This window comes from Myodes glareolus, chromosome 4 (genome assembly GCF_982192425.1).
Source record: "Myodes glareolus chromosome 4, mMyoGla1.1, whole genome shotgun sequence".
NCBI classification, from domain to species: Eukaryota; Metazoa; Chordata; class Mammalia; order Rodentia; family Cricetidae; genus Myodes; species Myodes glareolus.
In genome coordinates, this window is record NC_142029.1 from 104,312,291 (window position 1) to 104,339,480 (window position 27,190).

General features: G+C 51.5%; 1 protein-coding gene across 9 annotated transcripts in view; it reads left to right on the forward strand.

The window, feature by feature from the left end:
* Positions 1-27,190, forward strand: part of Dock6 (dedicator of cytokinesis 6) — a 57,873-nt gene that overhangs the window by 26,256 nt on the left and 4,427 nt on the right. For 4 of the 9 annotated variants that reach the window (XR_015737743.1, XM_087905800.1, XM_087905803.1 and 1 more), the window contains 20 exons: positions 724-828; positions 4,599-4,694; positions 5,627-5,767; positions 8,438-8,551; positions 8,676-8,846; positions 9,595-9,734; positions 9,824-9,993; positions 12,307-12,467; positions 12,775-12,957; positions 13,769-13,895; positions 14,205-14,289; positions 15,425-15,521; positions 15,650-15,784; positions 16,453-16,605; positions 16,911-17,069; positions 18,162-18,262; positions 19,098-19,290; positions 19,374-19,517; positions 26,820-26,951; positions 27,110-27,124. Coding sequence is in view for 8 of the 9 variants with exons in the window: in XM_087905800.1 (XP_087761926.1) it covers positions 724-828; positions 4,599-4,694; positions 5,627-5,767; positions 8,438-8,551; positions 8,676-8,846; positions 9,595-9,734; positions 9,824-9,993; positions 12,307-12,467; positions 12,775-12,957; positions 13,769-13,895; positions 14,205-14,289; positions 15,425-15,521; positions 15,650-15,784; positions 16,453-16,605; positions 16,911-17,069; positions 18,162-18,262; positions 19,098-19,290; positions 19,374-19,517; positions 26,820-26,951; positions 27,110-27,124 (2,622 nt within the window). In the remaining variant the exon portion in view is untranslated. Of the gene's footprint in view, positions 1-723; positions 829-4,265; positions 4,359-4,598; positions 4,695-5,626; positions 5,768-8,437; positions 8,552-8,675; positions 8,847-9,594; positions 9,735-9,823; positions 9,994-12,306; positions 12,468-12,774; positions 12,958-13,768; positions 13,896-14,204; positions 14,290-15,424; positions 15,522-15,649; positions 15,785-16,452; positions 16,606-16,910; positions 17,070-18,161; positions 18,263-19,097; positions 19,291-19,373; positions 19,518-26,819; positions 26,952-27,109; positions 27,125-27,190 lie in introns of all 9 variants that reach the window. The other 5 variants (XM_087905806.1, XM_087905807.1, XM_087905801.1 and 2 more) reach the window with 3 other exon arrangements.

Sequence of the window (27,190 nt, forward strand, 5' to 3'; positions counted from 1 at the left end):
GTACACATGCAGCCTGTGCACACTAATACAAGGTGTGTATACACATGCAGCCTGTGTACACTAATTTGAAGGTGTGTGTACACATGCAGCCTGTGCACACTAATACAAGGTGTGTATACACATGCAGCCTGTGTACACTAATTTGAAGGTGTGTGTACACATGCAGCCTGTGTACACTAATTTAAAGGTGTGTATACACATGCAGCCTCTGTACACTAATTTGAAGGTGTGTGTACACATGCAGCCTGTGTACACCAGTATGAAGGTGTGTGTACACATGCAGCCTGTGTACACTAATTTGAAGGTGTTTTTATGTGTGTCCCTTGTACATATATGCACAGGTGCATATACATATGTAGCCTATGTTGCACACATACATTGATATATATGTACAAACTGCACATATACATATACCCATGCACATACATGCATGCACTTAACCCATGTACATACATGCACAAGTGCATGTCGACAAACCCCATGTGCACATACATACATGAGTACATACATGAGTACATATGTACATGCTCTCCATGCTCATCTACATGGGTTCAAATGCATGTGCACTTCAGGCAGTTACATACTGTATGAACACATGCACACTGCACATTTCCCAGGTATGTACATGGCACACATGTACTCTGGAGCAGTGTCCACACTTGGTCTCCCATACATCCTTTCCTGTGCTCGGCCTGGGACATCATCCTTTCTCTGTATCTTCAGGGCGTCGATCGCTCACACTCCTGGGTGAATTCTGCTTACGCTCCGGGAGGCAGCAAGGCTGTGCTGCGGCGGGGGCTCCCGTACTGTGGGGCTGACCCCAGACAGGTGCCCTCCCTATCTGCCCCCACATGTGTGTCACCTTTGCATGAACTAATCCCTGAGGACAGCAAGGACCCCGCAGGACTTTGTCTGGGGCTGTGGCGGTCTTGTTCTATAGCTGTCTGGTCAGCATAATGAGCCTGGCGCTTCCACTTAGTCCACTGCGTGGTTGGGGTGTGGCTGAGGTTCTGGGTTCCATCCCCAGTACCACCAAGAAGTAAAATTAAGATTAAGAAGCAAGACTGGGTGGTGGTGGCACATGCCTTTGATCCCAGCACTTGGGAGGCAGAGGCAGGTGGATCTCCATGAGTTTAAGGCCAGCCTGGTCTACATGGTGAGTTGGAGACCATCCAGGGCAGCACAGTGAGACCCTGTCTTAACAGATAAAGAGAAAACACTGAGAAAAACATAGATCCCAGCCCCAGCAGAGGCGGAAGACTCTGTGCTGTGCAAATGGACATAAAGCATGTGTAAATCTACCAGCTACAGCTCCACTACCCTGCATGGACGTCCCTGCTCTTTAACCCATCTCTGCTTTCAGGGACTCCTAACCATCTCCTTGGCATAGATAATCCTATGAGGGTGAAGTTGCGCTGGACCCCCATAGTTCTCCATCTGTTTTCATACAGGGGTTTCCCTCCTTCCTAGGGACCTGGTATGGGGAGGGGCTTTACCTGCAGTAGGCCTGGACTCCTTTCTCCCTTGACTCAGGCCTTGCCCTGTGCCCAGCTAATTGGCTGCCTCTCTGAGTCTCTCAATTTTTGAGATGTAGATAACACACCAAATTTTCAGGTGCCTGCTTTGAAGTCTTAGAAAGTAGAGGCAGGAGTACAAAGTCGCTCTGGGCTACATGAAAGTTTCAAGGCAGCCTAGGTTATATCAGCTCTCATCTCAGCAAAACAAACCAAAAGACTCTTAGTAAAAGTGCTCAGCAACATGGTCCCAAACATGGGCAGAGGGTAGGGCCCAGTGGGTCTCCTGAGCTACAGCAGACATCCCAGAATAGATACCCACCAAACAGGTGAGCATGTTCGGAAGTGCTGGCAAGGATGCTTCAGCAGGCTGGAGCTGGGGCTCAGCAAGTGGAGCACTCGCCTAGCACGCACAGGCCTGGGTTCCATCCCTAGGACCACATACACCACGCACGGTAGTGCACGCCTGTAAACCTAACCTTTGGAGATGGAGGCAGCAGGATCAGTAGTCTAAAGTCATCCTTGGCTACATAACGATTTTAACAGGCTGTCCCAAAAGAAAAACGCTGCGTTGAAGTTCAGTGGCAAGGCACGCGCTCAGCCAACTCACCCCGTCATTAAAAATATATGTTAGATTTATTTATTTATGTGTATGGGTGTTTTTCCATGAGTGCCATGTGTATGTCTAGGCTGCACCTACCTGGTGCCCTCAAAAGTCAAGAGAAGGCTTCAGATCTCCTGGACCTGGAGTTACAGACAGTTGTGAGTCACCATGTGAGTGCTGAGATCAAACACAGGTCCTCTGCAAGAGCAGCCAATGCCCTTAACTGCTGAACCATCTCTAGTCCCATCCCTAGCATTATTAGTCAGAATCGTCCTCAACTTCCTGAAAGGTCAGTCAGGCCTTGAGGAGCCAAGAGGAGGTGACAGGTAGTAATAGGGTAGTGTTCCATGCAGGAAGTGATCTTCATAGTGTGTAGTCTGGCTCAGGCATGTGAAGTAAGCAGTGCATGGTGGGCCATGTCAGCTACAGGGTGCTTAGGTGCCAGTGGCAGAGCCAGCTCCAGCACTGACCAGAAAACCAGGCAAGGAGAGCGAAACTTGAACCATCATACCCATTTTGCAGAGGGGCATACTGAGGCCCTGTGAGGCTCTGAGCAAGGCTGGAGCAGGAGGCCAGGCCTGTAGTCCTGGCAGGTACCATCTTCGTTGTCTTACCTTCCTTCCTTTACTTCTCTCTCCATACTTCCTCCATGTTCACAAACTGTCCCTCTGGGCCTCTCCTCCAGTCATGAATTCCTTTCCCCATCTGCAGTGGTGCCATGCCTTTGTTTCTGCTGCACCCCACCCCGCACTAGGGGAGTCATCGCCTACATCACCCCACGCCATCACCTCGTCTTCATTGTTAGCCCCGACTCCATCCTTCATAGGGCACCCACTTTTCTTTTGTCTTTGTTTTTTTTTTTTTTCCCTGAGCGCAGGGCATGGAGCCTGGGGCCTTGCCCATATGAAGACAAGCGCTCTACCACTGGGTCAAATCCCAACCCTTATTTTTGTTGTTTGTTTTGTGTTTTGTGGAGTGTTGTTTAGTTTGGTTGTTGCACTTTGAGACGAATTCTTGCTATGTAGCCCACGATGGCCTGGAAGTCACTCTGTTCCTGCCTCCTGAGCGATGGGATGACGGGTGTACCCCACCATGTCCAGCTCCCTCTTTTCTCAACACGTCTGATTTCAGCTGCTTCAGCTGCCCTTACCCACCCTGTCCCACATACTTCCACAGCACCCTGGCCTTGCCCAGAGTTCTCGTTCTACCTACAAACCCGTTCCCGCACGCCTGTGTCCCTTCCCCGTCGGCACCATAGCCTGCAGGGCCCTGACCATCGCCTCAGCCCATGTTCTGTCGCTGGCACAAAGTGCTCAAGACCAGGGCTTTATCAGGAGGAGCTGCTGGGCAGGGGTGGCGCACGCTCGAGGCCAGCCTGGTCTACAGAGCGAGCTCCAGGATAGCCAGGGCTACACAGAGAAACCCTATCTTGAAAAATAAGCAAGTAAAGAGTAACTAGTTAATTTATAGCTCCGGATGCTAAGAGATCCCGAGCACAGGCCCCTCTTGCTGGATCACGTGGCGAAGGGTAGCCATGGTGACAGAGGCAGTGAGCTAACTTGGGTCTCTCCCTTTTGTCTGTGCCCCCACTTTCTCAATCCTCCCTGTTTCTCTCCCTCTCCCCTTTCTCTTCCCTTCCTCTTTCCCCCTCTCCTCCCTACCTCTCTTCTTTCCTTCTTTTCCTTTCTCTTTCTTTTATTGTGAGACAAGGTCCCCCTTGACTTGGAGCTCACAATCCTCCTGCCTCAGCGTCTTCAGCTCTGGGATTATAGGTGTGTTCCATTTTGCCTGCCTTTCTCTTTCTCCTCTTCTAAAGGCACTAATAGTACTGTAGGGGTCCCACCCTTACAGCCTCACCTAATGCTCGTCACCTGCTAAGGTTCCACCACCAAATGCCATCAACGTGGCCAGCCTGGGCTACATGAGACCCCGTCTCAAGAAAACTAAACACAAAATCTCTAGCACATGGAAGTTTCTGGCAGTGTTTTCAAACCCTAAGTTCCTCCTGTGTTCATGGGGACCAGGACCCATCTCTCTTTACCCATGCCCACAAGGACCATCCTTCCTCCATCCACGTAACTCACCTGTTTCCCATCCTCATCACTAACTCTCTCTGCCATCCATGCTCTCCATCCCATCCGTCCTAGGCCATCGACCGCAGCTCTAGCCGTGCCTCCTCTTACCTCGAGGCCTCCTCCTCGGCCCCACCAGTCCCTCAGCCAAGACACACTGTGCAGAAGGTAGAGGGGGGAAATAGGGTGGCTGATCTGATGTCTACCCCACTGCCCCACAGCAAGGGTCCAGTGCTCCTCCCCACATCCAGAGCCCAGCCAGGGCTGGAGTCTGCTCTCATCCCACCCTGCATGGCCTCCTGCTGCTCTGACCCCCAACCAGGCTTCGGGCTACCTCCCCCAAGTCATGCCTTGCTAAGGGGTGGGAGGGTGTCCCGTGGCCCTTGGTGACCCTAGCCCTGTCCACAGTTGCTGCACGAGGAGCTGGCCCTGCAGTGGGTGGTGAGCGGCAGTGCGGTCCGTGAGGTGGCGCTGCAGCATGCCTGGTTCTTCTTCCAGCTCATGGTGAGGACGTCCCCACCCAGGGAGACCCTTGAGAACAAGTGCCCTGCAGCTGCATTTGAGAACCCTAGGAAAAGGCCTTGGGGCTCTTCCGTAACGAGGGATGGAGGTCATCTTGACAGTGACAGTTGAGAGGATTTCTCAACCCAGAGATGGGGCCTCCTTCCTCCAAAAGACGCTAAGCACTGAGAGTCAGGCTTGCCAGCCCCCAGATTCCTTCAAGTGGGTCTTTGTGTCCTCTTACCCAGGGCCTGTTAGCCCCGACCTCCCCCCAAATCCTCCAAGACGGAGTCCTGAATTCCTCAAAGTCGGCCCCTCAGAGGCTGGGAAGAAAGTTCAGTTAGAGCAAAGTGCTTGCCATACACACATGAAGACCAGAGTTAGATCAGGAGAACACCTCTAAAAAGGAAAGGACTGGGCCTGAGTAATTCCAGCACTGGGACCTGGAGGCAGAGGGTCCCTGGAACTAGTTCACCAGTCAGCCTTGCCAGTCAGTATGCTCCAAACAGGAGATAGGCATGGACCTCAACAGGTGTGTACGCTCACACCCCTCCCGCTGCATGTACACCTGTGTGCCAGAAGAAGGCATCAGATCCCATTATAGATGGCTGTGAGCCATGATGTGGTTGCTGGGAACTGAACTCAGAACCTCTGGAAAAGCTGCCAGTGCTCTTAACTGCTGAGCCATCTCTCTAGCCCACAGCCCACTGTTCTCAATGCTGAAGTTCCGTGCCTTCTGTAAAGCCCAGACACCCTTCAGTCACAACTGCTTAGCTCAGAACCTCTGATGTTCCCCTTGCCTGTAGTGCCTCACCTGTCAGTCCAGCACCCCAGTTTCTCTCGAGCCCCAGCTATGTATATTAAGCCCCTCCCATATGACAGAGCCCCACCGACAACCTTTCAAGTTACATCTTGCCCACTCTCCTCACCCCTAGATAAAAAGCATGGAACTACACTTGCTCTTGAACCAGCGACTGGACACTCCCCGCAAACTGCGCTTCCCTGGACGCTTCCTGGATGACATCGCGGCCCTGGTGGCCTCTGTGGGCCTGGAAGTCATCACCAGGGTCCATAAGGTGAGGAGGGACTCAGGGCCTCTTGGAAGAGAGTGACCAGGTGGACAGACCAGTGCTGCGGTCAGAGATGCAGTGTGCCACATGCAGCTGTTCATGGCCTCTTTTTTTTTTTATTTAAGAGTGTGTGTGTGTGTGTGTGTGTGTGTATTGTTTTGTTTTTTGTTTTTCAAGACAGGGTTTCTCAGTAGCCCTGGAACTTGCTCTGTAGACCAGGCTGGCCTCGAACTCACAGAGATCCACTTGCCTCTGCCTCCCAAGTGCTGGGATTAAAGGCATGCGCCACCACTGCCTGACCATGATCTCTTTCTTGAGCACCTATGGTATACATAGCCCCGGCTGGATGTAGAGACACAGCAGTAAACAAAACTGATCAAGTCCCTGCCCTCACAAAGCAGTTTTAGAGGAAAAGCTGGAAGGTGAGATGGGTAGGGCCTGGAAGCCACAGGCAGGAGGAATGGCAGTGCAAGGGTCCAGAGGCAGGGAGAGTCGTGGAAGGAGAGTAAGAGTTGGTGAGGACACAGTGGCGGGGGTGGGGAGGGGTCAGACGGGCGGACGGCACATCCTGTGGCCCTTAGCTTGGCACCAGTATGCTGTAGGAACATAATGAGTGGATGTTGCTATTCTGAGAGCCTGGTGATCACCGAGGCCCCTGGCTCACCCGTTCCACTCCCATAACAGGAATTATGCAAACAGCAGTCACGATCACAGTATCCCTACGGAAGCATTTATTGATCTCCTTCTGCATGAGTCCAGCTGGATCATATTCAATCTCACCAGCCGTCCATGAAGTATTAATGTTACCCCTATGTTACTGATAAGGAAACTGAGGCAGAGAGTGACAGAGTAGTATAACCTAGCGCCATGCTACTGGGGAGGACAAGTCACCCTCTCCTGTGGGGTGTATGAGGCCAGAGAGAATGTCCCTCAGACAGAACACCCACTGCGTTACCCCATCTAACCCATCTTCTGCGGAAATGTCTCCTAGTTGTTTTTTTATTAAAAATATTAAGCTGGACGGTGGTGTGCATGCTTTCAGCCCTAGGGCTCAAGAGGCAGAGGCAGGCAGATCTCTGAGTTCAAGACCATCCTGGTCTACAGAGAGTTCCAGGATGGCCAGGGCCACACAGGGAAACCATGGCTTGGAAAACCAAAAATAAAAAAAAAAGTTATTATGTGGATGTGTGTTTGGCTTGTACGCCATGTGTAGTGCCCTTGGAGGCCAGAAAAGGGCTTTGGATTCCTTGGTACAGGAGTTCCAGATGGTAGTGAGCAGCCATGTGGGTGCTGAGACTCAGACCCAGGACCACTGAGCCATCTCTCCAGCCCCATATCCCAATTATTATGTTTGTGTGGGTTTGTGAAACATGGCACATGTGAGAAAGTTAGGAGACAATCTGGGAGGCAGCACTCCTTCCACCACGGCGTCAAACTCCACACATCAGGCTTGGCAGCCAGCTTGCCAGCCCATCTCTCCTGATGTGCTTGGATTTTTACAGAGTCATTGTGTAGCCCAGACTGGCTTGGAACTTGCTGTTTAGCTTCAAACTCAAAGAGAAGCACCTGCCTCCCCAGTGTGAGGTTAAGTTCATGAGCCGCCGTGGTCGACTCTCCTGGTTTTTAAGGAGAAATGTCACTTGGGGATGATAGGAACTTTCAGGTTTAGGAAATGCTGCCTGCTGCACAGTCCCAGTGACCTCTAGGCTGATGCAGAGGTCCCAGTCTCGCTGTCCCCGGAGCAGTCCCAAGCGCTGGCAGCGGTGTCGTTGGTGATGGGCACTGCGCTTTCATTCATTCCTTTGGCATATAATGGGCACCAGTTGTATCTGGCTCCATATGTAAGGCGTCCCAGCCAGGTGTGGTGGTGCACGTCTATGGTCTCTGCATCTGAGAGGCTGAGGCAGGAAAATCACGTGCTTGAAGCTAGCCTGGGCTGTGTAGTTAGCTTATGACTTCTCCTCTAAGACTGTTGGACTAGCACCCAGGACCATCTGTTTCTTTCTCAGAGTTGGCACACAGTAGGTGCCCAATAGATGCTCATTAAGTGATTACTGATGGTGTACCATTAGAGCACATTAATTTGCTGGACTACAATGGTAAGCATTTAAACAGAACCAAAATGTTTCTCTGTACATAACTAGGCTACGGGGCTACGTTTGGTTCACGGCCTCCCAGTTCACCAGGGGACTCAAGCAATAAAAGATGATACTTCACCTCTCTAATCTCATTAACCAGAATATGGTCACATGACTATCAAGGGAGCCTGGGAAATGCATTCTGGTGCACTCTGAAGTCTAGATATAGAGAGTGGATTATCCAACTATGGGTGGGAGGAGAAAGAAAAATGTATTGTGGGGCTGGGTGTGACATAGTGGCGCTTGATCCCAGCCTGGGGTGTGGAGGCTGAGAGATCTCTGTGCTTGATCCCAGCCTGGGGTGTGGAGGCCAGGAGTTCTCTGCGCCTGATCCCAGCCTGGATTACAGTGAGCTAGGTCAGCTAGTCTGCATCACGAGACTCTGTCTCAGAAAATAAAAATAAAGTTCAGTGAGTGTTGTGAATGGATCATAAAGGGGGAGGAAGTCGGGGATGAAGACCCAAGAGTTAAGGAAGTCATGCAGAGGTGAACCAGGCTGGGCACTATCAATATGGACTGAGAGGTCCCGTGTCCCTAGGACATGGAGCTGGCTGAACGCCTCAACGCTAGCCTGGCCTTCTTCCTCAGTGACCTCCTGTCCATAGCAGATCGAGGTTACATCTTCAGCCTGGTACGAGCTCACTACAAGCAGGTAGGTATGCATGATGGAAGACATGGAGGGTGGCAGATGGCATCGTGGGACCCATGGTGGGGGATGTGGAGGCAGCCGATGGCAGGAGAATGGTGATCTCACCCCTGCATCCCTTTTCTTGCAGGTGGCCACTCGGCTGCTGTCTGCCCCCAATCCAACTGCACTGCTGACCCTTCGAATGGACTTCACCCGCATTCTGTGTAGCCATGAGCACTATGTGACCCTTAACCTCCCCTGCAGCCCCCTGTCACCCCCAGCTTCCCCCTCCCCCTCGGTGTCCTCCACTACTTCCCAGGTAGGTGGGCCTCCTCTTTCACCTTAAGTGACACACATTCAACCTGTCTTCTGCATGTCTGTTCACTTCCTTGTGGTATACTGCCCTGGCACACCCTTGACCTTTGACTCTTCACCTCTGAGTCTTCACCCTGACTTCTCAGAGATTTCCTAGCAAAAATGACTCCTTCTGACCCACAAACCCAGTCCTTGGACTTGCATTCAGTCTGTCAGTCTGCTGTTCCTCAGCCTTTTGAATTTTGACTCCATGCCCTCCCCCCTCGCAGATGGGTTATCCCTGACCTCTCACCTCTGACCTTTAACCCTGTGCCCACGGACAGTACTATTGCACTAATACTGTCATCCTACAATAAGTGAGCAAAATAATATTATGATTATGATACATTGTTGGGAGATACTTAATTAAAACTGTATTTACTTTATGGGCAGCACTTGTGTGCTGTGATAATAGCGTGGCACTCAGAGAACAACTTCCGGAAATCGGTTCTCTCCATCCACCATGCGTGCCTTGGGGATCAAACTCAGGTTGTTAGCTTTGGTGGAGAGTGCCTTCCCTGGCTGAGCCCTCTTCCTGGACCCCCGAAGTACTTTTAGAAAATATCCAGATTTAGGATCTGTGGGCTCGTCTCTACCATCCCAACCACTCACCTCCAGCTCTTGATGCTAACTTCAGTTACTGTCATGGTGGCCATGGTTGTGACCTTTTACCTCTGACCCTTGACCCTGGGCATCCACTCTACCATCTACAGAGCTCCACCTTCTCCAGCCAGGCACCTGACCCGAAAGTGACCAGCATGTTCGAGCTAAGTGGGCCTTTCAGGCAGCAGCACTTTCTCTCTGGACTCCTGCTGACGGAACTGGCCCTAGCCCTGGACCCTGAAGCTGAGGGGTGAGCATGGGGCCTGGGTGTGGCTGGAGGAGTGTAACATGGGCCGGGAGCCATGTCTGCACCATGCTGAGTACCCTGTCACTCCACAGGGCATCCCTTTTACACAAGAAGGCCATTAGCGCTGTACACAGCCTGCTGTGCAGTCACGATATTGACTCCCGCTACACAGATGCCACCGTGAAGGCCAAGGTGGCCGAGCTGTACCTGCCCCTGCTCTCCCTTGCGAGAGACACACTGCCACGACTGCATGGCTTTGCCGGTCAGAGGGATGGGGAAGATGGGGTTTTATGGGGCCAGACTTGACCATGGGACATGGAGTGGGAGAAGGAGAGAACGGGGTGTGGGGATGGGATGGCTAGTCAGCCTGAGGGGGAGCAGCACAGGGACAGGCTCGCCACAGCATCCACATCAAGCCGTAAGTCACACCTGGAAAGTGAAACCGTGAGCATCCATATGACAGAGGAACACATGTGTGGAGAGCTGTCCAGGGTGACAGTGAGCATCCATACGACAGGAACACACATGTGGAGAGCTGTCCAGGGAGACAGTGAGCATCCATACGACAGGACCACACGTGTGTCTTCACTCACTCATCTGTTCCGAGTTGGGAGTGATCCTGCATGGCATTCAGGCACAATCAAGGGCACTTTCCTGGATACAGACAGGACCCTAGATTCATGCCTTTCATCAGTATGGAGAAATCCTCAGCTCTTATCTTCTTAGCCTTTTTCCTGCCTCCTCTTCTGTCTCCTGGGACTCCAGTGCCTCATGTTAGAGTGGTTCTTTGTATGCCATGTCTGCTGTTTTCCCATGCTTTCTCTCTCATCTGTCTTTGAGTTCACTGTGTCTTCAAGCCCATCTATTTAGTTCTTGGGTTTGTTTGGTGTGCGCGTGTGTATGTACATGCATGTGAAGGCCCGAGCTTAATGTCAGATGTCAGCCTTGATCACTCTTCCACTGTATCTGCTGAGTAAGGGCTTGCTTCTTCAGTCAGACTTGGAGCTTGCTGACAGGGCTCGTCTCACCAGCCGGCTTGCTCTGCATCCAGGTCTGCACCTTCTCAGGCTGGAATTGCAAGCATGTTGCTGTGTACATCTGACATTTACATGAGTGCTGGGCACTTTAAACTCCAGTCCTCATGTGTGCATGACAAATACTTAGCCACTGAACCATCTCCCAGCCCAAATTCTTCATTTCAGACACTATATCTTTTGACTTGTAAAATGTCAAATTTGATTTAATTTTTTCATACATTCCAATTTTATTTGTTTTTGTCATTTTTGTATTGTTTCATGTGTGTGAATGTTTTGTCTGTGTGTATGTGTGTACCATGTGCACACCTGCTGCCCACAGAGGCCAGAGGCTGTCACAACCCTGGAGCTGGAGTTCTACACAGTTGTAAATCACCACGTGGGAGCTGGGAATTGAACCTGAGTCCTTTGGAAAAGCAGCAGTGCTATTTTATTTATTTATTTAACTTTTTTTTTTGAAACAGAATCTCTCTATATAATCCAGGCCGTCCTGGAACTCGCTATTTAGACCAGATCTCGACTCAGAGGTCCACCTGCCTCTGCCTCCTGAGTGCTGGGGTTAAAGGTGTACGCCACCATGTCCAGAAGCTCCCTATTTTTAATTAAGAGATTGTTTGTTTTCTGTGTGTGTAGACACACACATGAACATGTGGAAGCCAGAGGACAACATGTGAGACTCGGTTCTCTCCTTCCACCATGTAAGTCCTGGAGACCCGAATGTGGGTCACAGGCGTAGCAGCAGCCATCTTGCACTGAGCCGTCTCACTGACCCTCTGGCGTTGTTTTGAAATTCTTCATCTTTGAAACCATTTTTATCCTTCTCTGACTTTTATTTGTAAAATCGTTGCTTGCTAAGGGACATTTACTCTTCTCTGTGCCTGCTTCAGACGTCTTGGTCACTTAGAATTTTGTGTTCTCTCTGGACATTGAATATGAGAGCCACAGTCTGGAGCAGTGTTGGCTTTTCCAGGGAGAGGTTCCTTTTAGTGTCTAGGCAGATAGGTCGCTCCGACCTCCTCAGCCTGGACCTGCACCAAGCTGGCTGAGGCCAGAATTTCACTTGGGTTCAGTCTACTTTTGTCTGTGGCAGCCAGGTGTCATGGTACATGCCATGTAACCCAGTATTCAGGAGGCCGAGACACATTCCCAGCTCCTCACTGACCGACCCATGGCCCACTCCTCAAGTTATGTTCTAAGAGTTAACTATGTGGCTGTGGCCAGAGTAGCCATACTTTAAGTACAAAGATTAAATTTGAGCAATAGGTAACTATTGACTTGACCTGGTCTGAGGCGGCTGATGTCAGAGAATACTGGAAATTTGGAATGACAGCAACAGTTATTCCTTTTGGGAGTGGTATTCTAGACAGGATTTTTCTGTGTAGCCCTGTCTGTCCCGGAACGCACTCTGCCAGACCAGACTGGCCTCAAACTGCCTGCCTCTCCCTCTTGAGTACTGGGATTCAAAGCATATGCCACTGCTCCTGGCTAAAGCAAGGAGCTTCCCAGTGCCTCATCCTTCTTGTCTTCTATTCTGCCCCTAGAGGGCTCAGGGCAGCGGTCAAGACTGGCTTCCATGTTGGACTCAGACACAGAAGGTGAAGGGGACATTGGAGGCACCATCAACCCATCTGTGGCCATGGCCATCGCTGGGGGACCTCTGGCCCCTGGCTCTCGCACCAGCATTTCCCAGGGGCCTTCAGCAGTAAGTCTGAGGCTCATCCCCATAGATGGCAGGGTATGTGACTCACATGGTAGAGTCCTTGCCTAGCATCCATGCAGCCCCGGTACCACATTCTTGCATGGAGTGGTGCGCACCTGTGATCTAAACATGACGGTGATAGAGGCAGGAGGATCACAAGTTTAAAGTCTGCTTCAGACCATGTTGTGGGTTTGACACTGGTCTGTGTCTCAAACAAAACAAAAAGGATGTCATGTCACGAGGTACAGTTGGCCACAGCTCACCTTGTGTAAGGAAACTAACATTGATTCTGTTCCCTCTCTGCAATCAGGCAGCTCGCTCAGGCTGTCCCCTCTCTGCTGAGTCCAGCCGAACCTTGTTGGTTTGTGTGCTGTGGGTCCTGAAAAATGCCGAGCCAGCCCTTCTGCAGCGCTGGGCTGCCGACCTGGCCCTGCCCCAGCTGGGCCGCCTCCTGGACCTCCTCTACCTGTGTCTGGCTGCCTTTGAGTACAAGGTGTGAGGCGGTGGGTGAGGCTGAGGTGGGGATGAGCACCCCCCACCCAGAGCTCCCTGTAGCGGGAGCTGGGGAGCCGGGGGCCGATTGTCTGTTCAGGGGCTTCTGTGAGCTGAGGGTGGAAGGTGGGCTGTGCCTGTCCTCAGCTCTGGAGTGGGACGGCACATGACTTCATGAATAGAGTTGCACTAGGGATGAGGGCAGTCATGGAGTGCTTGACAGGCTTGCATAAAGTCCATCCGTCCCCAAGATGAAAGAGAGTGAGGGGGATGGAGGAGGGATGGCGCACAAGCCTGTCATCCTGTGCTTGGCTATTCAGAAGGCCAGGATCATTCTTGACTACATAGTGAGTTCAAGACCAGCCTGGAGTACAGGAGGCTCTGTCTTAAAAATGAGAAATTTAGAGAGGGAAGAAAGGAGAGAAGAAAAAGAGCAAAGCTGCAAGGGAATCTGGTAGTGTGGTTTTCAGTTGGCAGGAGCCGGGAGAAGTGTGATAGGGAGGAGGAGAGTGGGGAAGGGGGAGCAGAGGGAGGAAGGAAAGCAGAGGGGAAAAGGGGGAGGAGGGGGGAAGAAGGAACAGAGGGAAGAGAGGGGAGAAGGGGGAGGAGGGGGAGAAAGGGGAGCAAAGGGGAGAAGGGGGAGGAGAGGGACGAAGGGGGAGAAGAAGGGAAAGGGAGAGCAGAGGGGAGAAGGGAGGAAGAGAATTTGAAGGTGGTGAGCTTTTGGAGAGAAGGCTGTATTATCTTCTGGCAAAGGGCCCTGAGCAGAAGGAACACACATCACCTGAAGCCCCGGTTCTCTGCTTTTCCAGGGGAAAAGGGCATTTGAGCGCATCAACAGCCTCACGTTCAAGAAGTCCCTGGATATGAAAGCCCGGCTGGAGGAGGCCATTCTGGGCACCATCGGGGCACGACAGGAGATGGTGCGCCGGAGCAGGGGTGAGGTGACAGTGGGGAGCTGGTGTGTGGTGCACACCTGTAATCCCAGCACTCGGGAAACGAGGAGTTCAAGGCTGGATCTCAGCGATACATGAGCCCTTGTCTCGGGAGAACGTTCATGCTCTCTACATGGATGCATGTGGTTCTCATCTGTCCCCACAGCCTATCTGCATCTAGTGGTGGTGTCTGACAGGCAGTGTCTCTCTGCTTAACCCTACATAGACGTCTTCCTGTGTGTGACTGTTTCCCTATGTTTGCATATGTCTTTCTCTCTCCACATACCTATGAACATACATTTGTACATGGCAGAGAGAAGTTCATCTGGAAACCAAGAGAATGTTCGCTGGCGTAAGAGTGTTACACACTGGAGACAGACCTCAGACCGTGTGGACAAGTAAGTTGAAAGATGGGTATTCTCATGATTGTGATGAGCTGCCTGAGGCAGCCACTTTACAGCCTAAGAGTTTCTCATAGGCTGTACTGGTGCAAGCCTGGGAGCCCAGGGCAGATGGTTCGAAGCCACACAGTGCTACACAGCAAGACCCTATTTAAAAAAAAAAAAAGAAGAAGAAGAAGAAGAAAGAAAAAAGAAAAAAAGACAGTTGTCCCATGAGACCTACCTTAATCACTTCTTAGGGCACACTCCTCCTAATAACCAAAAACTGTCTAACTAACTAGTCCCTACAGGTCTAGGGAATCAAACCCTAGATCTCACCAATGTTGGACAAGTACTCTAGCACTGAGCCACACCCCAGCCCCTCACTGGGGGATTCTAGGCTGGAGCTCTACCACTGAGCCACACTCCAGCCCCTCACTGGGGGATTCTTGGCAGGAGATTCTCACTGAGCCACACCCCAGCCCCTCACTGGGAATTCTAGGCAGGGACTCTACTGCTGAGCCACACCCCAGCCCCTCACTGGGGGATTCTAGGCTGGAGCTCTACCACTGAGCCACACCCCAGCCCCTCACTGGTGGATTCTAGGCAGGGGCTCTACCACTGAGCCATACCCCAGCCCCTCACTGGGAAATTCTTGGCAGGAGATTCTCACTGAGCCATACCCCAGCCCCTCACTGGGGGACTCTAGGCTGGAGCTCTACCACTGAGCCACACTCCAGCCCCTCACTGGGGGATTCTTGGCAGGAGATTCTCACTGAGCCACACCCCAGCCCCTCACTGGGGGATTCTAGGCTAGAGCTCTACCACTGAGCCACACCCCAGCCCCTCACTGGGGGATTCTAGGCAGGGGCTCTACCACTGAGCCATACCCCAGCCCCTTGCTGGGGGATTCTAGGCAGGGGCTTTACCACTGAGTCACACACACCCCCTGCTCTCTATCTCTTAACTTCCTTAAGCTGAGGGCCAACCTTCCAACATGAGAACCTTTGGGTACACACTCAGACCATCACATGAGGTTTAGATCAATATCTAGAGAGCTGCTCCCTCCAAGGACAGCCAAGGGTAGAAAAGTGCTCTGTTATGTCACTGGGTCTGACTCCAAGTGGCTTCACATGGTCCCCCTGCCCTCCAGGACCAAGGATGAAATGGAACATGAAGCCCTGGTGGATGGAAATCTGGCTACAGAGGCCAGCCTAGTGGTTCTGGACATGCTGGAGATCATTGTGCAGGTATGGTTTGATCCAGTGTCTGCCCTGACCTCTCATCCTGCCTGGTGGCCCCATAATCCCTCAGCTTCCCAGGCCCCATAAGCACCCTTGTCTCTTAACCCATGGATTCCTAACACCTTCCCGTGAAGACGGTGATGCTGTCGGAGGCCCGTGAGAGCATCCTGAGCGCCGTGCTGAAAGTCGTTCTGTACAGTCTGGGGAGCGCCCAGAGTGCCCTCTTCCTGCAGCATGGCCTAGCCACCCAGCGAGCACTGGTTTCCAAGGTGAGCAGACTCCCAAACAGCAGCCACAGTTCACGGGATAATAATAGTTGCTGTATCGAGCACCTACTGTGTGCCAGGCAGTTCCGTGGCGCAGACAACACCGCTGCGTTTCTGAACTGAGGAGCAAGCCTGGCCTGGCGGCCGTCATCTGTCATCCCAGGTCATCTTTGGCTACATAGCAAGTTCAAGGCTAGCCTGGACTACTAAGATAATGTTGCAAAATAAGAAGAACCTAAAAGAAAGTCTTCCAGAAATATGATTAGGCTGGTGGAGTTTTATGGACCTGTCATCCCAGCTTTGGGAGGCAGACACAAGAAATCAGGCATTCAAAGACATTCTTGACTCTACCGGGATTACAAAGTCAACCTAAGATACGTAAAAGAGCCTGTCTCAAAAAATAAAAATAGTCAGTCGGTGATGGCGCATGCCTTTACTCCTGAAGTAGAGGCAGGCGGATCTCTGAGTTTGAGGTCAGCCTGGTCTATAGAGTGAGTTCCAGGATAGCAGAGCTGCCCAGAGAGACCCTGTATTGGAGGTGGGGAGAGGGAAGTACCAAAAAAAATGGAACTTAGGGAACTTAGGTCAAAAAGGCGAAGTCACTTGACAGGGTCAAAACAAAGACCCAAATCAGAGTGGGCTGAACAACCTCTCTCTGGGGCCTGGGGCAGTTCCCGGAGCTGCTTTTCGAGGAAGACACCGAGCTTTGTGCCGACCTCTGCCTGAGGCTTCTGCGACACTGCGGCAGCCGCATAAGCACCATCCGCATCCACGCCAGCGCCTCGCTCTACCTGCTCATGCGCCAGAACTTCGAGATCGGCCATGTATGGGGGCAGTTTCCGGGCTCCAGCTGGGGTGGTATTGCCACAGCACAGGGCAAGATCGGCCATGTATGGGGGCAGTTTCCGGGCTCCAGTTGGGGTGCCACAGCACAGGGGCCATCAGCAAGAATCACCCAGTGTCATAGGCCAAAAAGAGGGATCAGACTGTGGGAAACCTGGGTGGACAGGTAGGTGGGGAGTAGTAACCACATATGGCAGCTGACAGGTCAGCAAGTTTAAGGGACCCTGGTGTGAGGGGGTCGGGGACCTGAGGCTCTCAGGGCAACACCGCCTCCCTGTTGTATCAGAACTTCGCCCGTGTGAAGATGCTGGTGACCATGTCCCTGTCATCCCTTGTGGGGACAACTCCGAACTTCAGTGAAGAGCACTTGAGACGGTCCCTCAAGACCATCCTGACCTATGCCGAGGAGGACATAGGGCTGCGGGACAGCACCTTCGCTGAGCAGGTAATGCCTGTGCTGCCCCTCCTCCCACTGTGGACAGTGTGTCAGTTTGCCCCTGTGTCTTTGGTTTATTTGTTTATTTATTTTTGATATTTATATTTGAACTTTGGTGTTATGAAGCAGGGCCTCACTCTGTATCCCAGGTTGGCCTTAGACTCACAACAATCCTCCTGCCTCTGCTGCCTGAGTGCTAGGATTATCTGCATGATCCACCAAGACAAACCTTTTGTTTTACTTTATTTTTTTGAGACAAGTTTTCTCCCTTCCCCTCTCTTTTCCTCCCTCCCTCCCCTAGTCAAGGAGGCCTAGATCTCACTGTGTCGCTGAGGATGGCCTTGAACCCCTGGCCCTCCTGCCCCTACCTCCCGTGTCCCAAGATAGCTGGTCTGCTTCTCCACTGCAACTTCTCAGTCTCCTTTTGGACATCTCAGCCTTAGCCCAGGCTAACCTGGAACACATTTTATAGCCAGGACGACTTCTGACTTGCGGCCGTGGTCCCGGCTCTGCCTCCCAGTGCTGGGAATACAAGGTGTGCGTGCGTACTTGTATGCACATCCAGTGTGCCCTGCTGCCACCCCCACTGTGTGTGGTGAATGTGCATGTATGTGTACCTGTGCACACGTGCATGTGGAGGCCAGAGGTCACAGGAGGATGACTTCTTCAGTCTCTCTCCACTTTATTTTGCTGTGGTGGTGGGTTTTCTGCAGGGACTTTTTTTCAGGTGGTTCCACTGTGTACCTCTGGTTGTCCTGGACCTTGCTATGCAGAGCAGGCTAGCCTCAAATTCACACAGATGGGCCTGCTCTGCCTCCCAAGTGCTGGAGTTAAAGCACTTTGCTTTAGGGACAGTGTCCCACTGGTTCAGCTAGACAGCGGGGGCAGAGATGCCGTGGAGTTGCCCTTGTCCTCATCGCCCTCGTCATCTTCATTGTCCTGTGTCCATGTCCTACCCACCCCGCCCTGCTCCTGCTTTCACACAGCTGCTGGGGATCAGACTCAAGTCATTATGCTTGCCTGGCAACGTTACCCACTGAGCCATGTCCCAATCCTGCCCTCCCATCTTAATCCTGACCCCTGGACATTCGCTTGCTCCAGGTTCAGGACCTCATGTTCAACCTGCACATGATCCTGACAGACACAGTGAAGATGAAGGAACATCAGGAGGACCCCGAGATGCTCATGGACCTCATGTACAGGTGAGGGGGGGAGAGAGTCAGGCCCAGAGCGGGGAACCAGGCAAGCAGGCAGCTGAAGGACACAGAACGGGAACGGACAGATACGGGTACGTGTGCCAGACCACACACCCGAGACAATCAGCTCATAAAGAGAAAAGGCTGGGACAGCAACTTGGCTGCTCCCATGAGAACCCAGGACCACCTGCCCAAGGGTGCCACCACCCGGAGTGGGCTGGGCCATCAATCATTAATTAGGACAACACTCCACAGATTTGCCTACATGCCAATCTGATGGAGACATCCTCTCCATTAAAGTTCTTCCCAAATGTCTCTAGCTTGTACCGGGGGTGGGGAGGTTGGAGAGATGGTTTAGCAGTTGAGAGCACTGACTACTCTTCCAGAGGACCTGGGTTCAATTCCCAACATTCACATGGCAGCTTATGACTGTCTATAGCTCCAGGATCTGATACCCTCACACAGACACACATGTAGGCAAAATACCAGTGCACATAAAATAAATTACTTAAAAGAAAAAAGAAAAACTAACCAGTGCAAGTGACCAGCACTCAAGAGGCAGGAGGATCAGAAGTTTGAAGTCAACCTCAGCTACATAGCAAGTTCCAGGCCATCCTGGGCTATATGAGACCCTGCCTCAAAATGGAAAAAAAGAAAAGTGAGTTAGACAGGGCTGTGAGGATAAGTAAAAGTGTGGAGAAGAGAGGGGCAGGGTGCGTGGGGCGAAACCATGACTGAGCAATAAGGGGATGGTTAAAGGGACAGACAAGTAAGAATGCAGGTGAGGTCGGGCTGGACAAGCAGGGACAGACGCTCACTCCCCCGCTGCTCTGGACCCTAGGATTGCCCGGGGGTACCAAGGCTCTCCAGACCTGCGGCTGACATGGCTGCAGAACATGGCTGGCAAACATGCAGAGCTGGGCAACCATGCAGAGGCTGCCCAGTGCATGGTACATGCTGCTGCCCTGGTGGCCGAATACCTTGCCCTCCTCGAGGACAGCCGCCACCTGCCTGTGGGCTGTGTGTCCTTCCAGGTTAGTGATCAGGGTAACTGGGAGGTAGAGGAAGGCCCACTTGGGTGGGCGCCGGGTCCGATGCCACCTCCTGCCCTCCCCAGAATGTCTCATCCAATGTGCTGGAAGAATCTGCCATCTCTGATGACATCCTGTCGCCAGATGAGGAGGGCTTCTGCTCCGGGAAGAACTTCACGGAACTGGGTCTGGTGGGGCTGCTGGAGCAGGCTGCCGCCTACTTCACCATGGTGAGACCTGCAGCGATGGTGTTAGACTGCTTGGCAGGGATTTGGATTGGGGAGTCAGACAAGGTGGTGCATGCCTGTGAATCCAGCATTCGGGACAGTGAGGCAGTAGGATTGGAGTTGAGGCCAGCACAGAGCCATTTTCCCCCAAACAAAACAAAATTGGAACTGGGGCTCTAGCATACAGAGTCCTGGGTTTCATCTCTAGCACCCTGTAAGCCAAGCATGATGACACATGTCTATGATCCCAGCACTCAGTGGGTAGAATGCAGGACGATCAGAGGTTCAAGGCTGTCCTCCACTACACAGCAAGCTCTAGGCTACTCTGAGCTGTGTAAAGAAAGAAAGGGAGAGGGAGAAAAGAAAAGAAACAAAACAAGAAAAACAAACCCCTGAGACTTTAGCTCAATGGCAATGGTAGAGTACGTGCCCAGCATGGTGAGTGAGGCCTGAGGCAGGGGACAGAACCATTAACCTGGGACTACCTTGAGAATGTAGGGCTAGGAGATTACTCAGTTGGTTAATGTGCTTGTCACTCAAGCATGAGTTTGGATCTCCAGTAAAAAGCCAGGCATGGCGGTGAAAACCTACAATCCCAGAGCTGGGAGCCAGAGTGAGGATTCTGAGGGCTGGCTGACTAGCTAGTCTACCTCGGATGGCAAACTTCAGGCTCAGGGAGAGACTGCTTCAGAAAGTAAGGTGCAGAGCAACGGGAAGACACCTGAAACCAACCTCGGGTCTCCACACAGACACATAACTCCCACAAGGGGCTGGGGTATGGCTTAGTTTGTAGAGTGCTAACCTAGCCTTCTTGAAGCCCTGAGCTCCATTCCTTGAACTTCATAGACGTGGCATAGTGGTACACACCTCTCCACACTGGGAAGGTAGTAGCAGAATTGGAAGTTCAAGACCAGCCTGGGCTTGTAGGACCCTGGTTCAAAATGAGAGAAAAACAGAGAATTAGTTCCCCAGAACCCATGAGCTGCCTCTCCCTTCATTTACAATTTTATCAGTGCTAGGATTTTTATGTGCTAGTGCACATAAAAGAAGAAAGGATTTTTGTTCCTGCTTGTTTCTCCAGTCTTGTTCTGGGTAGTTTCCTCTGCTTGGGCCTTCCTGGGCAGCTACTCTATTCTCTGGGGTGCTGTGTTACCCGACTCAGGTGAAAATAAAGCCAGTTATGACAAGAGCTGGGAGTCAGCCCAGTGGAGCCCCAGGTTAGCCCTGTGAGGCTCTGAGCTCCATCCCAGCACTGCGTCAGCTGGGTGAGGTACTGCACATCTGTCATCCTAGTGGCTTCAGGTCATCCTGAGGCTGAGTAGTGAGTTTGAGGCTAGCCTGGGCTACATGAGACCCTATCTCAAACAAAAAGACAAAGGGGCTCGTATTGCAATATAGTGACCGAGCACTTGCCTAGAGTGCAGAAGATCCTGGGCTCCATCTCTAGTACAAAAATAAAACAAAGTATCAAATCAAATATGGGAACCAGGCGGTGGTGGCGCACACCTTTAATTCCAGCACTCAGGAGGCAGAGGCAGGAGGATCTCTGTGAGTTTGTGGCCAGTCTGGTCTACAAAATGAGTTCCAGGACAGCCAGGGCAGTTACACAGAGAAACCCTGTCTTGAAAAACCAAAAAGAAAAAAATCAAATCTGGGGCTTCACTCAAACCATACCAGCCTTGTGTTTAAACAAGGTTTGGAAGAACCCCTTTCTTAATGAAATCTGAGAAGCCCCTGCGCCATGCAGGTCCCAGATCGTCCCTGAGCTGCATACACAGCAGCCCCGCAGTGCAGGCTGCTCCCATAAAGGTCTCCTGGGCGGGATATTGCTTAGTGGCGAAGCATGTACTAGTAGCATGTGTGATGTTTGGTGATAGGACTATTTTCCCGGACAGATGCACACACTTATTTTCTTTTCCTTTAAAAAAATATATTTATTTATGTGGGGGCGGGATACTTGATGTGCCCTGGCTCACTGCAAAGGTCAGGAGGCGACGTGCGGTCTCCCCTCTCACCATGTGAGTTTCAGAATCAAACCCAGGTCATCAAACTTGAAAGCAAACACCTTTACCCACTGAGCCATGTCACCCTGTGTATCCTGGAATGGTCTGTGGAAGCCCCGATGGTGTTTCTCTGGGAGTATTGCAGGTACCACCACCACACTCCAGCTCACAGTCAGACTGAGTGGAAGTCTCATCGGGAGCGTGGCTTTCTAAGGCCGTTTTCACTCCAGCCATGGTACACTTCGAGCAGATCCCCTTCTCTCACGTTCTTTCCCTTCTCATGTTTGAGAGAAAGGCTCACATAGCCCAAGCAACCCTCAAATCCCCTATTTGGTGGAGGAGAGCCTTGAACTCTTGATCCTTAAGCCTCCACCTCCAGATCACAGGGCTTGAGGGGTGACCGCCAGACCTCTTCCCCAAAATACACAGCCTCCCCCATTGTCAACACCCCATGCTGGGTTGTATATTGTTCCCAATCGATGAAGCTCCATTGACAGACCCAACATTGTCCCCCACAGTCCAGAGTTCACATGCGGGATCAGTCTGGGTTATATACATATTCTTGCAGGCTTTAGCACACTTAGAACAGCACGGACCCCACCGTGGGATTTCCCGAGAGGCTGAGTGGGCAGGGCCTTTACCCCGCGCCCCGTCTACTCTCTGCTGCTGAGACAAACTCGTGACCAAAAGCAGCGTGGGGAGGACAGGGTTATTTCAGCTTTCATTTCCAGGGAACAGTCCATCGCTAAGGGAAGTCAGGGATCTGGAGGCAAGATCTGAAGCGGAGACCCTGGAATGCTGCTTACTGGCTGTTCCTCCTTTTAGCGCCCAGGACCACCTGCCCACTGAGGCCCCGCCTCCCACATCAGTCATTAATCAAGAAATATCCCAAGGAGGCATTTTCTAAATTTAGGTGCCTTTTTCTCAGGTTACCTTAACTTGTGTGTCAAGTTGACAAAAACCACCACCACCAAAAGCCCTAATCAACATGTCCGCAGAGGCATCTCAGCAGCCCCTGTCTTTTTGTGGTGGTGGTTTTTTGTTTGTTTGTTTGTTTATTTGTGAAAGTATCTCAGTATGACCTGGAACGTCTATGTAGACCAGACTGTTCTCAAACCTGTGACTTCTGACTCTGCCTCTAAATTACACAGGTGTGTATGCCATGCCTGGCATGGATTTGTTTGTTTGTTTTGATCTCTACATACACACACATATATATGGTGTGTATATGTGGTATGTACTTATGTGTTTGCACACATGTGTGGGCCACTGTACACGTGTGGAGCTCAGCACAGCATGTTGCATTGGCCGTTACCTACCTTGTGTGAGACGGGGTCTCATGCTATCTCACATGGCAGGCTCTCTGGCCCCAAAGTTGCCAGGGATTCTCCTGTCCCCTCTCATCTTGTTTAGGGATCATAGACTCTACAGCTGTGCATGGGTTCCAGGTGGCCACACTCAGATCCTCACCGCTTGTGCAGCAAGCGCTTTGCCCACAGAGCTGTCTCCTAGCCCCGGTTTAGGGGGTTTTATTGTTGCTGGGGTTTTTTTTGTTTGTTTGTTTTAAAGACAGTCTGGGCTGGCCTTGAACTCCTTAATCTCCACCTGTACTTCCAGTGCAGTTGTGACCCTCACGTCTCTCCAGGTGGACTAGGGCTCCGCCCATCTCCGTCTCCGCTGGGCTCCGGTGTGCTTCAGCACAGGACTTGCTCTCCTGCCCTGGGGCAGGCTGTGCTGTGCACTGTTATTTGACCTAGAGTTTTTGGGTTTGTTTTGTTTTGTTTCATTTTGTTGGTTTTCTGTTTTATTTTGTTTTTTCCTCATTGGAAAATGAAAGTTAAATCTGGTTTTCTTTTAGTTTTTTAAGATAGAGTGTTTTAGTTACTGTCTGTTGCTGTGAGGAGGCACCATGCCCAAGGCAGCTTATAAAGAAAGCCTTTAACTGGGGGAGAGTGAGTTCATGGCCATCGTGGTGGGGTCCGGCAGCAGCAGACGTGCCAATGGGGCAGCTGAGAACTCTTATCCACAAGTTGAAGACAGAGAGGAAGAGAGACAGACGGGGAGTGCCATGGGCTTTGAAATGTTAAAGCCCACCCCCAGTAACATGCCTCCTCCAACAGAGCCGCACCTCCTAATCCTTTCAAAATAGTTCTACCAACTAGTGACCAAACATTCAAATAGATGCATCTCTGGGGCCATTGTCATTCAGACCATCACATAGGTTCTCACTATGTAGTCTTGGCTGTTCTGGATTGCGTAGTGACTCATCTGCCTCTGCCTCCCCAGTACTGGGATTTTAGATGTCTAGCCCTAAAGTGAGTTTTCTCTGGATATATGATTTGTTTGTATGTGATGCTGGAGATGAACCCAGTCTTGCAGGTGCTAGGAGGGTGCTCTACCCCTGAGCCATACTTTAAGTTCCTCACTGGGGGATTCTAGGCAGGGGCTCTACCACTGTGCCATGCCCCCAGGCCCTCACTAGTCAGGCCCTCTGATCAGCTCTCTAGGGTGAGACATGGCCCAGCATTGTTAAAGGAATATGTGTTTAAGACAGAATCTCACTATATAGCCCTTGCTGGCCTGGAACTCACTATATAAACCCGGTTGGCCTCAAACTCACAGAGATCTAGCGGCCTCTACCTCCAGAATGCTTGGGTCAGAGCGTGTGCCCCCAGGCCTGCCCCTGAACAGGGTTTTTTCTTCTCTGTCATCACTTTGCTGATGTCTTCAAAGAGACTGCCAGAGGGAGGAGGCCCAGAACGGACAGACCCTGCCTGGAGGACTCCAGCTTGGGGGAGAGCAAGAGGTTCTTACCATGTGCTAGGAGGCAGTTGGGCCTGGAGTCCTGGGGCGTGGGGTCAGGTGGGCTGATGTTGACAGTCTGGCCTTGGAAGTCCTCCATCTTCAGGTGTGGGAGGTAGGAGCAACAGTTTCTGAGGTATGGCTTAGTTGGTAAAGTGCTGAACACTCTCGCCTAAGGACTTAAATTCAGATCGCCCCAAACTACACCTTCACAAAAAGCCAGATGGGGACTGGAGAGGTGACTCAGCCTGTGCTATTGTTGCAGAGGACTGGAGTTCAGTTCCCAGCACCTTGAGAGACAGCTCTCAACGGCCTGAAACTCTAGGTCCAAGGCCTCTGGCGTCTTCTAGCGCCTGTTCTTATGTGTACATACCCACACATATACATATTGAAATAAGCCAGCTGGGCATGGTGGCATATGCCAGCACTCAGGACATGAAGAAATTGAATTTCCGAGTACAAGGCCAGCCGCCTGGTCTACTCACGGAGCTCTGTGCCAGCCAGGGCTACACAGTGAGACCCTGTGTCTTAGGTTTCTACCGCTATGTTGAAACACCACGACTAAAAAGCAAGTTGTGGAGGAAAGAGTTTATTTGGCTTACACTTCCAGATCATGGTCCATCACTGGAGGAGGTCAGGACAGGAGCTCAGGCAGGGCTGGAACCTGGAGGCAGGAGCTGATGCAGAGACCATGGAGAGTTGCTGCTTACTGGCTTGCTTCCCATGGCTCTCTCAATCTGCTTTCTTATAGAACCCAGGACCACCAGCCCAGGAATGGCACCACCCAAAGGGCTGGGCCCTCCCCCATTGACCACTAACTGAGAAAATGTCTTACAGCTGGAGGCAGTTCCTCAGTGAGGCTCCCTCCTCTTTGATGACTCCAGCTTGTGTCAAGTTGACACACAAAGCCAGTGTTCTGTCTCAATATGAACAAGTCAATCAACCTTTGTGGGAAGAATAAAAGGGTAAAAGCCAAGCCTGGTGATCAGTCCTATCACCCTATCTGAGGAGGCAAGGTGGGAGACCCATGAGACCCTCAGGTCAGCCAGTGTATCAGAGTTGGTGAGCTTCAGGTTCAGTGGGAGACCCTTTCTCAAAACATATAGGAGAGGGTGTTTGAGAAAGACATCATCCAGCATCAATATCTGGTCTCCACAGGCATGCGCACACCAAAGGGAAGGCTGGACACTGGTGCACAGCACTTGGGAGGTGGAGGCTTAGGATCAGGAATTCATGGTCATCCTTAGCTACAAAAGAAGCCAGTACTGCCCAAGGTCCCTACTAAAAAACAAACAAAAATCCAGCAAAGCCAAAAAGCAAGCTGTGGTCTGTTAGATGACTTTGCGGGCGCAGAGCTCACCGTGTACACCTTACTGCTCCAGCTCAGTCCCTGGAGCCCTCAGATAAAGGTTGGGGAAGCACAAGGGCCTCAGTTTGATCCTCACCTCCAGAGAGAGAGAGATTTGTGTGCATGAGTGTTTGCCTGAATGTATGTGTGGGCACCATCTGTGTGCCTGGTGCCTGCATAGCTCAGAAGAGGGTGCCAGACCCACTGGGACTGGAGTTACAGACAGTTGTGAGCTGCAGGGTGGGTGCTAGGAGCCAAACCCAGGTCCTCTGCAAGAGCAACCAGTACGTGCTCTTAGCCACTGAACCATCTCTCTGGTCCTGATTTGTTTCTGTTTGTTTGTTTGTTTGGTTGGTTTGGGTTTTTGTTTTTGTTTTTTGACAAGGTTTCTCTGTGTGGCCCTGACTGTCCTGGAAATTATCTGTAGACCAGGCTGTCCTTGAACTTACAGAGATCTGCCTGCCTCTGCCTCCTGAGTGCTGGGACTAAAAGCATGTGTCACCACTCCCTGGATTATTTTTTATTTTTAAGATTTGCTTATTTATTTTATGTATATTAGTGTTCTATCGACTTTATGCCAGAAGAGGCATCAGATCCCACCATAGATGTTTGCGAGCCACCATGTGATTGCTGGGGATTGAACTTAGAACCTCTGAAGGGTCAGCCAGTGCTCTTAACCACTAAGCCATCTCTCCATCCACCCACCCTTTTTTTTATTATTTGATTCTTTGAGACACGGTTTTCTTATGTAGCCTTTGCTGTCTTAGAACTTGTTCTGTAGATCAGGCTGGCTTTGAACTCACAGAGATCAGCCTGCCTCTGCTTCCGGAGTGCTAGGCCTAAAGACTTGTTCCATCTATTTTTAATTTTTATTTTTTAAAGCAGACTGTATTCAGGCTGGTGTTTTTCAGTGGCAGAGCAAGTGTTTGATAGCACGTTCAGAAGCCCTGGGCTTCATCTACAGTACTACCACAGCCAGCAAAGCCCCCTCTTCCCTGTAAGGAGGAGCCAGTGCAGATCACCACAGCTCAGTGGGGGCCCAAGCAGGAAGGCCTGTCCTTTCTGGGAGTAGGAGTTGTCAAGGTAGTGATCGGGGAGGGAAAAGCCATAGAGGATTTCTTGGGAAATCCTTACCTCATGTCTGTTCTCCAGGGTGGGCTGTATGAAGCGGTGAACGAAGTCTACAAAAACCTCATCCCCATCCTTGAAGCCCACAGAGACTACAAGAAGCTGGCTGCCGTGCATGGGAAACTGCAGGAGGCCTTCACCAAGATAATGCACCAGGTGGGTCCTGGGCACCCTCCCAGGAGAAGCTTGATCCCAGTCCCTCTCAGACCTCTTGTCAGGCCTGCCCTAAGCCACCCTGTTTACTTTACTCTGGGACTCTGGGTCCCTCTCCCTGACCCCAGGCTCTGCTAATGTTGCCCTCTCTTTTCCCACAGAGCTCTGGCTGGGAGGTGAGTCTGTGATGGGGGGGGGACCATGATCCCTGGTGAACATTGGTCAGCGAACACTAGGGGGCG